This window comes from Aulonocara sp. 'chitande type north' Nkhata Bay, linkage group LG10 (genome assembly GCF_057382095.1).
Source record: "Aulonocara sp. 'chitande type north' Nkhata Bay isolate Kocher_YH1m ecotype deep benthic linkage group LG10, A_spYH_male_GT1.1, whole genome shotgun sequence".
NCBI lineage: Eukaryota > Metazoa > Chordata > Actinopteri > Cichliformes > Cichlidae > Aulonocara > Aulonocara sp. 'chitande type north' Nkhata Bay.
In genome coordinates this window covers 34,250,894-34,266,229 of record NC_141353.1, presented here as the reverse complement: position 1 = coordinate 34,266,229, position 15,336 = coordinate 34,250,894, and the positions used below count along the sequence as shown (strand labels likewise).

Below are 15,336 nucleotides of genomic sequence, written 5' to 3'. Positions count from 1 at the left end.
TTTCATTGTAATCGAGCTCACTGATTATAATTATATACGCTTTGAGCTGTCTTTGAGTGAGATTATCTTCTACCAGTTATTATGTAAAATAGATTGGAATTTGTAATTTTGCTTGATGTTCTGTTCTTTTATTTCAGTTTCAAATGACTAAATCTCCTTATCAGATATGTAAACCTTTAGCTTTACTTATATATTGGCGTTTGTGGGCATCATTTAAAAAACTTAAATACTTAAGGACCGAAACTATAAAAGCCCAAACATTATACCTCTGTTCCATTTTCTTGCACCCAGCTCTGCTGTATTGATTAGGCAGTGGCGCCCTCTAGTGGTAGAGTTTTAGAAAATATCTGAAGCTATACAGCATATCACACCCATACCACTCACCATTAATTTCCCCCAAGATTGGGACGATCTTGGGGGAAATTAATGAAAACCTTGAGGTTGATCTATGTGAGCATATGCATATGAATAGAATGACTGCTCACAGTATTGCAAACACACAGAAATGTACCTAAAACATTTTGAGAAATGTTTCATTCTCAGTTTAAGGTCATAATACATATATATGAATGTCAGTAAGCTATACAAAAGTTTTACTGCATACCAAGCTAAATTTTTTATATCATAATTGATGTTGCATTAGATTTAGTTTCGGCTTACACATAAAAGATCACATTCCTCTTGTGACTAAGTCATTAGGAAAACTTGTACACTCCTTTCTGCTACTGCAGGATTAAATTTGAATACACTTCACAGGGTTGGCATTTATAAAAATGTGCTTCCAAAGCAAAATGTATTTATCTACTGGGAAACATCTTTTTAACTTCATCTATTTATTCACTTCAACCAGCCCAGTCATCATTTCAAGTCCTTTTCTAAAATGTCAACTGAAGTTCATAAAACTTCTTTGTTAAAAATGCTTCTTTCTTTTGGGTACTGAGAGATGATTTACATTTATTTGTTCATTTTTTTTAAAAAACCTATCTTACGGTGTTCACAATCATTCTGCAACAATTTTCAGTGTAGTTTACTGTTTGTGGATACATTTAGGCCATGAAGATATAGATTACATATATTATGTAGGTCAAAAAATACTGTATTTTTTTTACACTTGCTGTTGTTTTTCCATGCAAACAAATATAGACAAACACAGAGGAAACCATGAGGTCATCACCCAGTCGCCCGCATCTGAACAGGAAGTCGAACAAGGCAACAACCAGGGGTATAAAGGTATGATCCACTCATCAGTCTTGTGTAAAGCATCGTGTCGTTGTGACTACAATGTGCAGAATGCTGGAATTAATTTGGTTTTATGCTTGCATGTTCCTAGTTTGCATTTACTTTTCATTGCATTCTCTATTGCCAGTAGTTGTTCAACTAATCCTGTTGCTTTTGCTTTGGTTTTATCTTGCAAAATAGCTTCAAAGAAGCATCTGAAATAAGCTTCAACAAAGCTGCCGGTGAAGTGTTGCCCCAGGATGTGCTGATTCTGTATTTGTCCTTTGAAAGACACAATTTTGATCCCATTTCCCAGGAAGAATACCACATTTCCTTTTGCTGACAAAGACTCTAATACCATTTAATGCCAGTTCAGCAGCTGTCGACCGCAAGTCCTGTGTCCAAAGCCAACACAGTTCAATCCTCTATCCCTTTGCTCTGACATTTTATGGTGAGGGCTTTGACATGGGGGTATATTGTGGTGGAACAAAGCTAAACATTTAAGTGTTCTTCTGTCTCTGTGGTTTCTGAAGATGAAAAAATCGCCCTCAATAAACTGATTTATATGCTGAGCACTCTTCCTAGCCTCTGAAGCAAAGTTAAGTCAAACACAAACAGAAAATGACATGCCATAATAATTATGTGAGTGTGTTTTTCTAATCCATAATGGGCACCATGAAGATGTTTTCTTTTTCTATTATGAAATCAAAAGTGGAGTTCCATTGTTAGTTTATGTGGCACTAATGGGTGAAAGTGGAATTCTTGATCCCTTTCTCACATCTAAAATCTTAGTAGACCAGCAAGGAAAGAAAAAATACTGTGAGATGGCGCAAAGTTGAAAAGATATCCAAGTCTTAATGAATGATGAGACCATCCGGGCAGCTGCCAGTTTGGAGGAAGACCGAGAAAAACAGAAGGCATGGCTGTTGCATCAGCTTTTCTGACTGTGTTGTTAAATGTGAAGGCAAGGGCTGCTTCTCATTTTGCCTCAGTACTTTGCATGACCCTGAGCAACTGTAGTGAAAGGCATTTGACAACTATGATGCAAACAAGACATGAAAAAGCCAATGAACTGTCAGATGAGGAGCAAAGAGCGGTGAATCAGCATGGAAATTACAGCTAGTAATGGGTAAAATATGTGAAAAGGAGCTGCTAATGGCAGTGATTTGTCACATGCACAACTGGTATGAGCAAAAAATATCATGAAAGATCTTTTTTGTGTGTGTGTAACAGCTTTTAAAACCTGTCTGCATCTTTAGTGGATAAAAACAGTTGATAGTGCTTAACAGACGATCGAGGCCAAGTTTATTGCTCTGTTGAGATTCCAAATTATTTATTTTTTTGTAAATATATTTTTTTGGGAGGGGGAAGAGGGGCGATTTGGCTTTGTGCTTACTGGAGATATTTTCTCCCTTGGATGAGAACCAACTGGATATCCACTCTGGGGTGAAATAAATAAATAAAATTAGGTCTCAGTACTTGGCACGCTCTCCTTGAATTCCTTGCCATTAAATGCGCTGTGTTGTCGTGAAGACGTGCACGTCTTTGTGTTCATTTTTTTTTTCATTTTACACCATCTGTTCCTGGAAATATTGGTGCTTTGGGTTGTGAAATACACAACAGAATTCACAAACTCTGCATTTAGCGGCGCATACTGCACCTGGCATTATGTAGAGGCCATGCATGCATAAAACAAAAGAGGCATGGGTGAACCTCTGTTTATCTTCTTTTTGTTGTTCTTTAGCTCTACTGTGATTCCAGCCAGTATATTCATATTAATGCAGTAAATTGAGACTAATGATGAAGTTATTACATCACCAAACGATATGTCTTGCAATACAATCACAGGCCTGCTCTTCCTTATAGTCTCAGCCAACTGGGCTGCCAGAGAGTCATATTGCAGGGATGATATTTACGTGCAAGTAATGAAAGAAATGTAGGCAAACAGAGACCCCCTTTGGGAAAATAAGAAGGAAAATGCAATATGTGCAGTAAATAATTAAAAGTGAATAATGGAGGAAACCACTGTCCAATTATTTTTTTTAATATCACTGTGTTGTTAAAATTATTTTTAACACTATAAATGGTTTAGAAAGGTAGAAAATGCATAAAGGCGGCAGAGAATCAGAGGTGTTTACAATGAAAGCCATTGAGTGCGTGTTTTATGAAGCCAGACGAGAGCTCATAGTGAGACTGTAATTTCCCATATTTTACTGGTTGTTTACCAGCTGTGATGTCTTGGCATGGAAAGCTGAATGCATTCGACAGAGCCATCAGAGGTCCACAATGGGCAATTACAGGATTTGAGGCATGAGGGCAGGGACGGCTGAGTAAGTAAACTTTGTTCAGTCTAAATGTGACTTAAAAGAGCAGAAGCTACTGAAGATTACCACTTCTGTGGCATGAGAGGGTGGTCACATTTGCCCTAAATGCATAATTACTGTTTACTCCTTTTTTGTTACTAATTTCAGTCAGATATGTGGAGGAATTTTTTAAATGCATGCTTTTTTATTGCAAAAATTGAGGGGTACCTATTGTGCTCATTTCCAAATTTATTATATTTCAGTTTTTTTCTACTCTGCTAGAGTGGCTTTGCATGATTCACGGTTCAAAATAATACTTATTTATTTTTTAAAATCTGTCTGAAACAAACCATTTTAGCTCCTTTTAAGCTATCTTTCTTAGATTTGAACTGCGGGTGGGTGGAGCGTGTGTGCATACAGAAAAATAAACATATAAGGTATTGCTGTGCCATACTCCAAATTTTGGTATCAATCCAATGCAAGTAATTACAGGGCTAATATTGCCACTACCACTATCAATACCAATACTTTTACCCATCTATAAAAGCAGCATATGTAGGAGAGAGAGCAAAGAGATTAATGGGATGTCTCATCATTAATTTGCAAATTCTGAACACATTTTAATGACTAGTGACTTAGTACAGCAAAACACACCATTCAAGTTTTTATATTTTTGAAATTGTTCTTTATTTGCGAGCTGAATTATAAAGGCGCATGTCTCTAAATGACTTTGGCTATCAATAAATTAGATATGACAGTCAACACAGAAAGGTTCATACACACACACACACACACACACACACACACACACACACACACACACACACACACACACACACACACACACACACACATTTAACATACTGAACTTAGAAGACAAAAACAAAGTATTAATCCTGTTGCATTAGTAATGATCCGGGGTGACAGAGTCAGAATTCAACGTTAACATTTAATATCACTACTTCTGTACTTCTAAATTTCTAAAGGAGAAGCGAAATTTCTCAGGAGCGATCCTTCCCATGGACTGTGCTGCGCTCTTGCAGCCAGCAGAGGGAGCCCGGACCTGCTCAGACAACAAATACATTTCTTTGGTTCACTAGGTTAGAGAATTAGACCAACTGCCAAGTTTATAGTTTTCTTTATCGATAGAAAGTATTTATTTAATCGGATTATAACTGAGGATGTCCAGTTATTACTTCAACGTGACATTAGGACACAATCCACGAGATATTACATTTCTAACGCACTTTAAAATATCATCTAATTTCACAGGAGTATGAGTGGGGGTCACAGGGTGCGAGCTGGATCGATTTTTTCAATTTCCCTGAAAAGCACAGTGACGCTTCAGCCTCACAGATGAAGGCACACTTTACCAGCTCATTAAGATTGTAGCACTTCTTTGTGTGTTGCCCGAGCCTGTCCCTTTTGGATATAATAAGAACACAGTGCACGTCTCTCTCCTTGATGGTGGGATAAAAATAGTATAAATCATTCATCAAGGTCATTTGTTCACTTCAGCAGTAGTCACACTTTAAAATATCGAGTGTAGTTTAGATGGGGGAAATCTGCATGTGACTAAAAGCACTTCTTAAAATATTGGGTAATGATGGGCACCTGACAAAGGGTTTAGTTGGAGTTTACTATAGTCCTCTGCAGGCTGCCGCCGTTCATTAAACAGGACTGATGTTGCTGGAGTTGCCTGATGTGTTACATGATCTTGTGACACTTTGCTATTTAATTTCTTAAACTGGATATACCGTGTTCCGATGGTTTTATGACATATATTAGACTTCTTCAGCCTCATCTTTAAAAAAGTTGAGCACGATGCAAAGCCAACTGGAGCCTTTTTGCTGTCAGTGTATCCGTATGCGGTTAAATGGTGCCTGATTCGCAGGAATCTCCTCTGCACAACAGAAAAGCCTGTGACTGGGTAGGCAAGTCAGACCAGCTCTGAGCGCAGAGACGCACGGCGCCTCATCCAACCAGCGTCAGTCCCACTAAATCGGGCTAACACTACACATTTTTAAACCATTAAAGTGACTGCAAGTGGACGTTTCGGATCTTTTTTCTTCTTCTTCTTCTCGATCCTTTCTCTTCATTCAGCTGCGGAAATCTTCTTTCGAAGTCGGACAAATCTGATCCCAGATGAATTCCGTGAAGTTAGCGGCATTTGGAAGTGAGGAGCTGGGTAGTGGGAGTGGAGAAAATCCAAGTGGTGTTGAGTGGATTAGGGCTACTTGTCGGATAACCCGTAAGGATGTCTCCGACTGATTCGAACTTTGATTCAAACACAAACTCAGTGTCCGAGGAGCAGTTGTGAACATTACTGTCTGTATTACCGCGGAGCTCAGGAACTCTCCCTCCACCCCGATCCCCCCTCTGTCTTCGGCTCTGCTGTAGAACTTCCTAAATTAGATGAAATAGACAAGAAAACGCATTCTCACTGGATTAACACCGTTTCCAGCTGCTCTTAGAGATGCCTGCTTATCTCACAGGAGTTTACCTTCTGCTGGTATTTCTAAACATTTCTTCAGGTATGAGTTGCTTATTGCCTAAACATTTTTCCCCTGTCAGCCTGTGTTCTAGTGATGGAAAGTTTCCAAATAATACCCGATGGGCACGTGCATATGCAAAAATGTAGCGATGGTGAAACAGAAAGTGAAGGGAAAGAAGATGATGGATTTTCTCAGTTGTATCTGTAACAGCAGCCCGCAGGTATTTGGGTCACCTTTGCTCTCTGCAGACTGCAGTACCAGTGTGTGGCCCCTGACCCATGCCGCGTGCTGACTGGAGTAGCTGGAGGTGACCCTGCTGTCCAGTGAAATACTTTTTATAAACCACTTATTATAATTCATTGGAGCTCACAGCTGAATGCATGGGCTGCTGTTAAGTTTATGTGAGAACTCTCAGTTTTGCAATAGCATGAGATCATTTGCATGACTAAGTGCAGGAGGAGTTAGCTGGATGTGGTAGGTTGTCGCCTTTTTAAATTCATTATATAGGGGTGTACTTAAGAACAGAGGCTCTGCAAAATATCCTCTCATGTTCAGGCACTGCAAGTTGGGAAATCAGCCACCAGCCATCTTTAAACATCATTCTCACTGGGAGAAATCTGAGACAAAGACTGAAAAAAGAGAAAAGCTTTTGGATTACCAGTATGCACATTGATTATTACCCACAGAGTTTTATTTTTGTCTATTGAATGGCCAAGGTTAACCTTGAGCAGTGAAGTCACAGGTGGAGGTTGGGGGTGCATAACCTGAAAGAAAGGTTTTATTGGAGTGTTTTGTGCAATTTATTGTGATGTATTGGCTCATGTTGAATAACCCACAATGACCATTTGAAAGCACGCGTTTCCAAATGTTTGCAAATGTAGCCTTAATATGTGTGCATGCGTATTTCTGAATGCACTTTAGACTCAAAACACATGAAATGACATTTGTTTCATTTACTATTTATATATTTATTTATTTATTCGTTTAAAGAAACCCTGATACTCTGTGCTGGCGCCAGACTCGTTCACTCTGTAAAGCAGAGGCAGCTGTCAGTAACATTAACAGTGGCCACAAGCTGCAAAGGAACTGCTGTGTTTTCAGCACTAGAGCTTTCGTAAGTGTCTGACACTGAGTGATGGTTTTATCTGATGCAGAACTTCCTTTCCTTGACAGCACACAAGGTGATTCTTCCAAAGGCTACAGCAGCTCAAATAACTTCAGAAAAGACGTGTGGCTTAAACACAACCTTACTTTTGGATCACATTCTTTAAAATAAACATAGTTGTATTTACTTCACACTTTCCAAACCGCTGAATATGTCCTAAATGGTCTTCCAGGCCACTTTCATGAACGCAAAAACAGTAACGTGGCTATAATGCAGCTTTTAACCTGCTCTTTTCTTAAATTTCAGTGGTCAGTCAAAAAAAGGGGGAAACACGCTAAAGCTTGCCCATCCTCTTCACCAAGAGCACTAAAATGTGCGTGACACCAATTTTCCAGTACGTTGTCTGTAAATTTGCACACTGACAAATTTGGTAACCGCATAATTCCAAGAGTTTTCAGGGAGATTTGAGAAGTACGGCTCACTCATCTAGTTTAAAAAAAAAATGTCTCTGAACTATAATCATCTATAGCCATAGGCACCTACTCAATGCTATTTTTTGTCAGGATACAAGAAGCAAACTGGCAAGAGGAAGTTTAAAGTGAACATAATAACTTCTGTGTGGTTAATGTGAACAGAAATTAACCCCTTAGTAGAAGGCCAAGTACTAATAACAGTATTTAACAGTATTTACTTCATTCTCTTTTGACTAATGCAGTGGACATTTTTTATTACAAATGGTCACCAAGTGAGTTGGAAGAAGCTATTAGGTGCAGAGTACATGCAATACCACAGTTTGAACCCATGAGAGAATGCTCTTATGATTGATTATAGAGAGTTTATACCGGAGATAGCTGCCATTTCTCTTGCAAATGGTCCAAATTGCAATCAGAACGATTACATCGTTTTCCCATTTCTAATGTGTTTAATATAAACACACCTAAATATGGCAAATATCCAGCTCTTCAAGCTGGATGTTTGGTGACTTGATCATACACAGAAACCTTCAGCTATTGGTGTCATTTTAAGTAATAAATCAGGTAATAAGGATGATGTTCAATAATCTAAATGACGCACAAAAAAGCACGTGCTCTTGTCGAGATGGCCTTTTCCTTTTCTTCCCATGTGCACATCTTAATTATGCGTCCCCAGAGCGTTGTTGTCTCACCATTCTACCTGCTTTGTTTAAAGGTCTGCAAAGACTGCATAAAAAGGTACTTCAGGAAAATATAAGATCGGCCCATTCTGTTGTTCTTCATTAAGATGACTGTTTTACAGCTGCGCTTTCAAACTAAGTCGAGGATCATTATAAAAACACTGCCAGCTTAACTGTCACTAGGATCATTACTTTAGCCTTTAGCAATAAGTATCCAAATCCTCTGAGGTGACATCTTACCTTTATAAACCTTCTCATCCATGCACTATCAGTGGATTAGCTTACTGATAGCAAAACCATATTCTCAGTCAGTATGATTGTTAAGTACAAGAGGGACTCAGAGACCAGCAGGACACAGCCCAATTTTATCATCGCTGTGAACAGCAACCCCGCAGAGGGTAGTTTAGCTGAAACATCTGGCCTACCTCCTGGAGCTTGCTGTACGCAGGTCACAGATCACACATACTTATCATTTTGTTTCGTGTCCTGTATGCTATAGGTTGACTTTTGTGGCTGGACAAAACGTCCAGCACCTGTTACTCAGAGCTAGACTTCAAACAATAATGGTTTGACTGGGGGAAGCTGACACTAAGCTAACAAGACTCCCTACAGTCATTGTGATGGTGACAGTGATGAGATGACTTCCACTACTAATGAGGATTTCTTTGCTATGGATGATAGGGCTGATAGGATGTCTTTGTATGCCAAGAATTCTTTTGTTTGTTGGTTGAAATTGTGTTCCTTAGGAATAATGCAGCTTATAAGCTACAGTAGACATGTGTTTGGTTGGAAAGAACCTTCATGAATGTTTATTTTGGTTTGAATACACCAGTATGTGGGGTCTTCTTCACACTGACTGAGTACACGCTTCTTAAACAACCCTGAGCTGGTTGCAGATTTATGTGTCCCCATGAGTTCCAGTAGCTTTATGTTTTTCTTACTGCTCTTTAAGATACATCAGACTTATACATCTGAACATCAGATTGTATGGATGCTTCATTTTAACCATTTGAATGTGATAGACATCCTAAATCTTAGTGGAATTTTTCATTGTCATTCAAAGCATCCAGATCAGAGAGTGTAAAAAAATTAGGTCGTTTCACATGAAGGTTGTTTGACACAAGCATTTACTCATGAGAAGCTGGCCCATCAAGAACTGTTGAAACAGAATAACTAAGGCTGCATGTTTACTCCCCCAAACCCCTGCAGATGTTGCTGCAATTGTTTGGTTCAGCCTGAATGTGCATAAATGCATACGCAATGCTGTTAGCGGGAGCTTGTTTTTAATGTGTGTTTTCAGATTGTCTGCTGAAAGCTGTGATTCATAATTGCTTCCCTTGTTTACTCACTTGTTTCTTGTGGTGCTGTGGGGCTGAATGTGGTTGCTTGCCTGGGGAGGAACAAGCTACTGGGAGCTTCGACGAGTGCCTCTGGGCCTGTGGGCAACAGGTCATCACACCTTCGCACAGACACACAAACATATACACAGAGAGGCAAAAGTGCTTGCACATCTCATTTTGAGGGGGATCGATTATTGTCTGCCTCCCCTGCAAAGGTAGCAGGTTGCTTGCCTGGAGGATCTTCACAAATCTCTACTACTGTCTCAGTCTTTTCAAGTCACATTTTAAAAATAGAACAAAAAACCAAAAAAATAATGTAATAATAAGAGTTTAAACTGTTTACCTCAACAGGATAATATTTATACAGTGTCACAACTTAATAAAGTGTAACAGCAACTCATGCATGTGTGAATCAAATTATGTTGTTATAATTAAAACATTATTAAAAGCATAAAGCTCAGCATAAAATTTAACTTTATGACTCAGTGTAATTGTTAACTCACTGTGTATTCAATCAGAGTGATATAATATATAGAAAATCAATGTAGTTTTGTTCATTTGGCATGAATCCAGATCAAGACACCCCCCCAACATTTGGTGAGCTTTGCAGGCTTTGTTCAGCAGCAATATTTTCTTTGAGAAGAAAAAAAATAGTTTGGTATGATCTCTCCAAATTTGCAGACTATTTACATGCACAAAAACTGTATTGTACACTAAATGGAAAAACCTGAAAAGCCAACCTTTATTTTTATTTATTTTTTTAATTTGGCTGTTATGCTTGTCAATCTGTGGTGTTGTTCTTCATTCCTCAAACCCTGTCAAGAAAACCTTAAATAGTAAAGCAATAGCTTTGCTCATCTGGAGAGAAAAACGTCTAAGCTTCAGAAATGGCTGTGGGTTTGTGGTTTTCTCTGGGTTGTTTGTACTCCTCTGGCCATAGTTTCCTGTTCTGAGGTTATTGTCCAGCTATGTCTGTGTGTTGAAGCACTTAGGATAATTACTTCTCTAAATAAATCAGCTCTCCATTGTCCTGAGGTTTTATAAATATTGTGATATTCTGCGCCCAAAGTGTGTGGTTAATCTGCATAATCTGTTGTTTCATTCTCTGACAGTCAAGATGGGTTAAGGCATGCTGTGCTGATATTTTCAGGGAAATCTCTGAAATTTATCATTGGGACCCATTTCCCATTGGTGCTAGCAGTGATTGGAGTGCTATAATGGTGGCAATACTTTAAAATGTAATTATCTATTCTTCCAGGGTTTGGATTTGAAAGGGTCAGAGTAACATGACCTCAGAGATACTTCTTGAAGTGACCTCTCTGAGTTATCTCCTTTCCATCCAGGCATACCAGTAATCAATAGAGTCAATATTCTGTTTGATAGGTCTTTAGAAGTCGTTCCATCGTAAAGCTCAGACATACGTGGAAAACCACATATATTCTCTTACATATCTATTAGGCTACCTCTGACTGTTAAACCTATACAGTAACACAGGCTACCAAAGAAAATGGCTGAGGATTGCGATAGACCCCATCAGCAATGCACATTACCCATTTCCTCAATCCTTCTCATCTTTCACCTTTATTTGTCTCCTGTCTCTCCCCGTCATTACTGACAAGCTTCAAAGCTCTCTATGTGAAGACTTCAGCATAAAGAACTGTTTCCCACCAGAGCGTCTCCCACCGAAGAGCCCGAAACGTGCATAAATTTCTTTTAATTAGGGCACCTATTATTAGTTAGCACTTGAAACACTGTGCTTTGGATCAGTGTTTCATTTAGGATTTTTTGTCAGCATTGGGGTGGGAAAGGGTTTTGTTGTTCCTGGGTAGTGCATGGGTAGTCTGTTGGGAAAAGTGTTGGGAAAGCGATGCTTGACTGTAAAACATTCTAAGGAAATATTAACTGGCATCTATTTGTTAATACATAATTTAAATTTAACATGCAACTTACAGGATATACATTAGCCTAAGTGGCATTTTTTATGCAGTCTGAGTTAGTACACTTCTTTTATGTGGACGTTTGTGGAAGCAGAGTGTTTGATGAGCAGTAGATAAATCTTGCTGAGAAACAGAGGATATTGCACTTTCATATGAAAATGACTTTTTAGTGTGATCTACTTTAGGAAACCCGCCTCAAAAAAAGAAAATTTCACAATATATTGTGAATTAATCACTCTATAAACAGTACGTTGTTTTGCATGTTGAAGTATAACAACAAAAAGACTGAAGTTTCATATTTGAATATATTCCAAACATGTTTTAGAAGAAAAGTTAAGAGGAGCTTTTCATCACACTGGATATTTTCAGACACCAGGATAGTGACAGATGGTGTGGTGTCAGCTTCTCAAGTATATGGAACCGAGCCACTGGGTGCTAATAATATATTAGAATTTTATGTCAGTCAAATTCAGACGCTGAGATGAAACGCAACAGTCTCGAACAGACGAACAGAACCTCAAAGCCAAACACTGTACCCAATATTCCCGTCATTAGACAGAGGTTGGTGCAGGTGAAAGCATCTCAAGTGTTTTGATATTAACTCTCATTAGCTTGTGAAGACAGTGGAAAATATGTGCCCTATGTGTTAGTCACCATATGCATGGACATGTGGACTCTGTGTGTAAAGATTCAAAGTATTCTTAACTTTAAAACCTATAACTTTGGTAAAGTTAGGAAATATAAATATATATTCATGCAAAATGTTAACGTCAGTCATGTTTGGTGTTTTTTGTTTTTTTAATAGAGGGCTATGAGCATCTGACAGCTAATTTAGCATGCTGTAAAAGCATCAAACATACATGTTACAAATGTATGATGCACATTGTATTCAGTTTATCTTTCACTGCTATCGCTGAATAATAACCATTTTAATTGAATAACCATTTTCTTCATTTTCTATAATTTCCTCAGCCACTCCACAAGAAAAAGAACTCTTTTTATTTTTTGCCTGCTCTCATCAAGAATTTTCCATCTTTGAATTCAGCTCTAGACTTTGTGTAAATAAGGCTGAAACTAATATTGTAATAAAGCCGGGCTTTGCCTGCTTACTAGATTCAATTTTCTCTCTAGCAGTGCTGGGCTTCACTGTGCCTGCCGGCCATTTTTTGATAGTCTGTGAAACTGAGGCTTGCTGAGTGATACGATAGGCCACCGGCCAGTGTCTCATCCAATTAGAAAATGGCTCAGGTTAATGAGAGAGAACGAAAGGAACAAATGTTGACAGGGATGGCATCAGCAGGCTTTGGTCACGGTGTTGTGAAATACGTTAATTAACCCGTGTTCAGAATCTGTATGAAAACAGAGATAAAAAGAAAGTTCAGTTGCTCATTCATCTCACAGAGGTTGTGTTTGATTTCCCAATGCAATGAGAGCTAAAAGAGCAGATTTACACCATATTTAAATCCAATCCACAAAAAAAAAATACCTGCGGTGTTTTGCTGACTTCAAACAGCTACTTTGTCATGAACTTGATCAAATGAGAACTGTAGCCAGATTTGGTTTTATTTTCCACAAATCAACTGCGTTTACATTGTGTCAATACAATCTTTTGTAAGCAGCTCATTACATCATTATTTCTGAAACTGAAAACAACGTGTTAACTCTTAACACAAGTTTGTACAACACACAAAGAAGCATTTTACCTCAGTAACACCTTTTTTTGATAACCGCAAAAGCATAAAGAGGTTATTGGATCATTACCCTTCAAAGAATCCAAAAGCAAACCCAAAAGCTGGGCTTATGCGTCAACAATCAACCTAAGAGCCTGTGCCAACACGTGCGATCTACAGCACCATTGCAAATGGAGCCAAATAAAAAGCTGTTCACACAGATAAATTCTCAAATTGCTGCCACATGAGTAATCACCCTGAAAAAATCTATTGGCCTCTCCTATGGTAAGCTTTTATCTTTTACAGAAGTAAAAAAAAAAACCCCAACAAAACAAAAACCTGAACTTATCAGTGCTTTAGTCTTTCAAATAGCAGATATAGAGTGAAAAGAATGATATCTGTGGAGTGGAAGTGACTGACAGGATTGTTAAAAATAAAGAAATAATGGTCAGGATATTATAGACTTCCAGAAGCCAGCTCTCATTCTCTCACTGCTGTGCTTTCTTGCCACTTGTATGTTACTGCATTACTGATTCATGCTTTATGTGTGACACTGGGAAGTCAAACTCCCATAATCAGTTTGAATAAATAGCATTACCACCATTTGTTATTATATGATTTATTTTAAGCAGTTTTACAAATGGTGGGAAATACTAAATTTTTTTAAAGAAAGATAAAAAAAACAAACCCAGATTCAATTGGATTAAAACTGCATTTCGCATCGCAAGTCCACTAAGGCCTAATATTTCAAATGAGGAATGTGTTTTTATGGTGGTAATATAGCACCACCAGCAGCAGCAGAAGCGGCAGCTGTGTTTTGATAAGACTTACATGTGGTTCCTTGGCATGAACGCTGCCAATGTGTGAAACACCAGTTGGTGTTTTTAAAATGTTCAGACCTAAGATTTGAAACTGTTTTGAGAAAAGACAAAATTACATTTAAATGTCATATACACTGCTGCATAAGCATTTCCAGGTGAACCTGCTGATTTGTGGGTAAAAAGTAACATGCCACGCTTTATTTCTTCAGTACTTGTTAAAACCAGCTTTCAGAGAGTTTCCTCATTACAAGGAACCGAAGGACGTCTGAAAAACCAGATTCCCTGAAGGTCTGATGAGTTAAGCAATCAGAAGATATTTATTTCCCTTTTCTTTGTTCCACAAGTAGCACGAATAAGTCCAACAGGTGTCAGCCAGCTAAGATAACAGGCTGTTAGTATCATAAGAAAGTGCAATGTGCTTTGCAAACTGAGAGCGCAACCCATTTTTAATGTCTTAATGTGCAGGAAATGAGCCCATTTTAAGAAATGTGCTCATTTAGTTTCTTTCCAGTGATTAAGATTAAGAAGACTATTAACAATCTTAATGTGTTAATTGGTAAACGTCAGAGATGCTTGTGGATGGATTTCCTTGTCTTTAGTCAAAGATTCCCCTTTCAGTATTTAAGTTATACTAATAATCTGCCTGTTGCAGACACAGGTGAGAACAGAATTGATCTTAATATAATTCTTGGCAAGAATAAAAACATGAATATTGTCTAAAATGTAGAATATGTGTCAGTGTAATCTATCTGCAATGCTAACAGCAGCACTAAAAAAGAGAAATCCAAAAAATACAGAACAATATAGCATGAAGGAAATTTCTGTATTATTTTTTATGGCTATTTTTTATGGATTTTTTAGCTTCACACCAAATGTTACTATTTAAAATGTACAGAAATACCCCAAAACACCTGAAAAAAAAATCCAAGACATTATTTTTATTACTATTGTTATTTCTCTTATTATTATGGCAATGAAATGTATACTGTATATCAGGTATATGTCTACATTTGGGGCTTATTGCACAGCAGGTGAAATTGATTGAGCTATAAAACTATAATAACTGTCTTAATAAGATCTTTTGTTTGCTGTAACTATCTGTACAATCCATGACTGTGGCATCGTGTTCTGCGTCTTCATTATAGAGACAGAATTTGAGACTTTAAGAAAGAAGGGTTTGGAGGAAATTGCCTGCTTATTTGGGGGTTTAATTGTACGTGTGTCCATTAATATTATGACATGGCATAAATAGCGTGTGTACAGTATGTGTTTGTGCATGAAATGGGATTTTGCC

The 15,336-nt window shown here is 38.0% G+C and overlaps 1 protein-coding gene across 3 annotated transcripts in view; it reads left to right on the top strand.

Moving 5' to 3' along the window:
- LOC147321268 (roundabout homolog 1-like) overlaps positions 1-15,336 on the top strand; it is a 107,379-nt gene that overhangs the window by 8,226 nt on the left and 83,817 nt on the right. For 2 of the 3 annotated variants that reach the window (XM_086309624.1, XM_086309625.1), the window contains exon 3: positions 1,144-1,230. In XM_086309624.1, the coding sequence (XP_086165750.1) occupies positions 1,144-1,230 (87 nt within the window). Of the gene's footprint in view, positions 1-1,143; positions 1,231-5,522; positions 6,056-15,336 lie in introns of those variants that run through there. The other variant, XM_086309626.1, reaches the window with a different exon arrangement.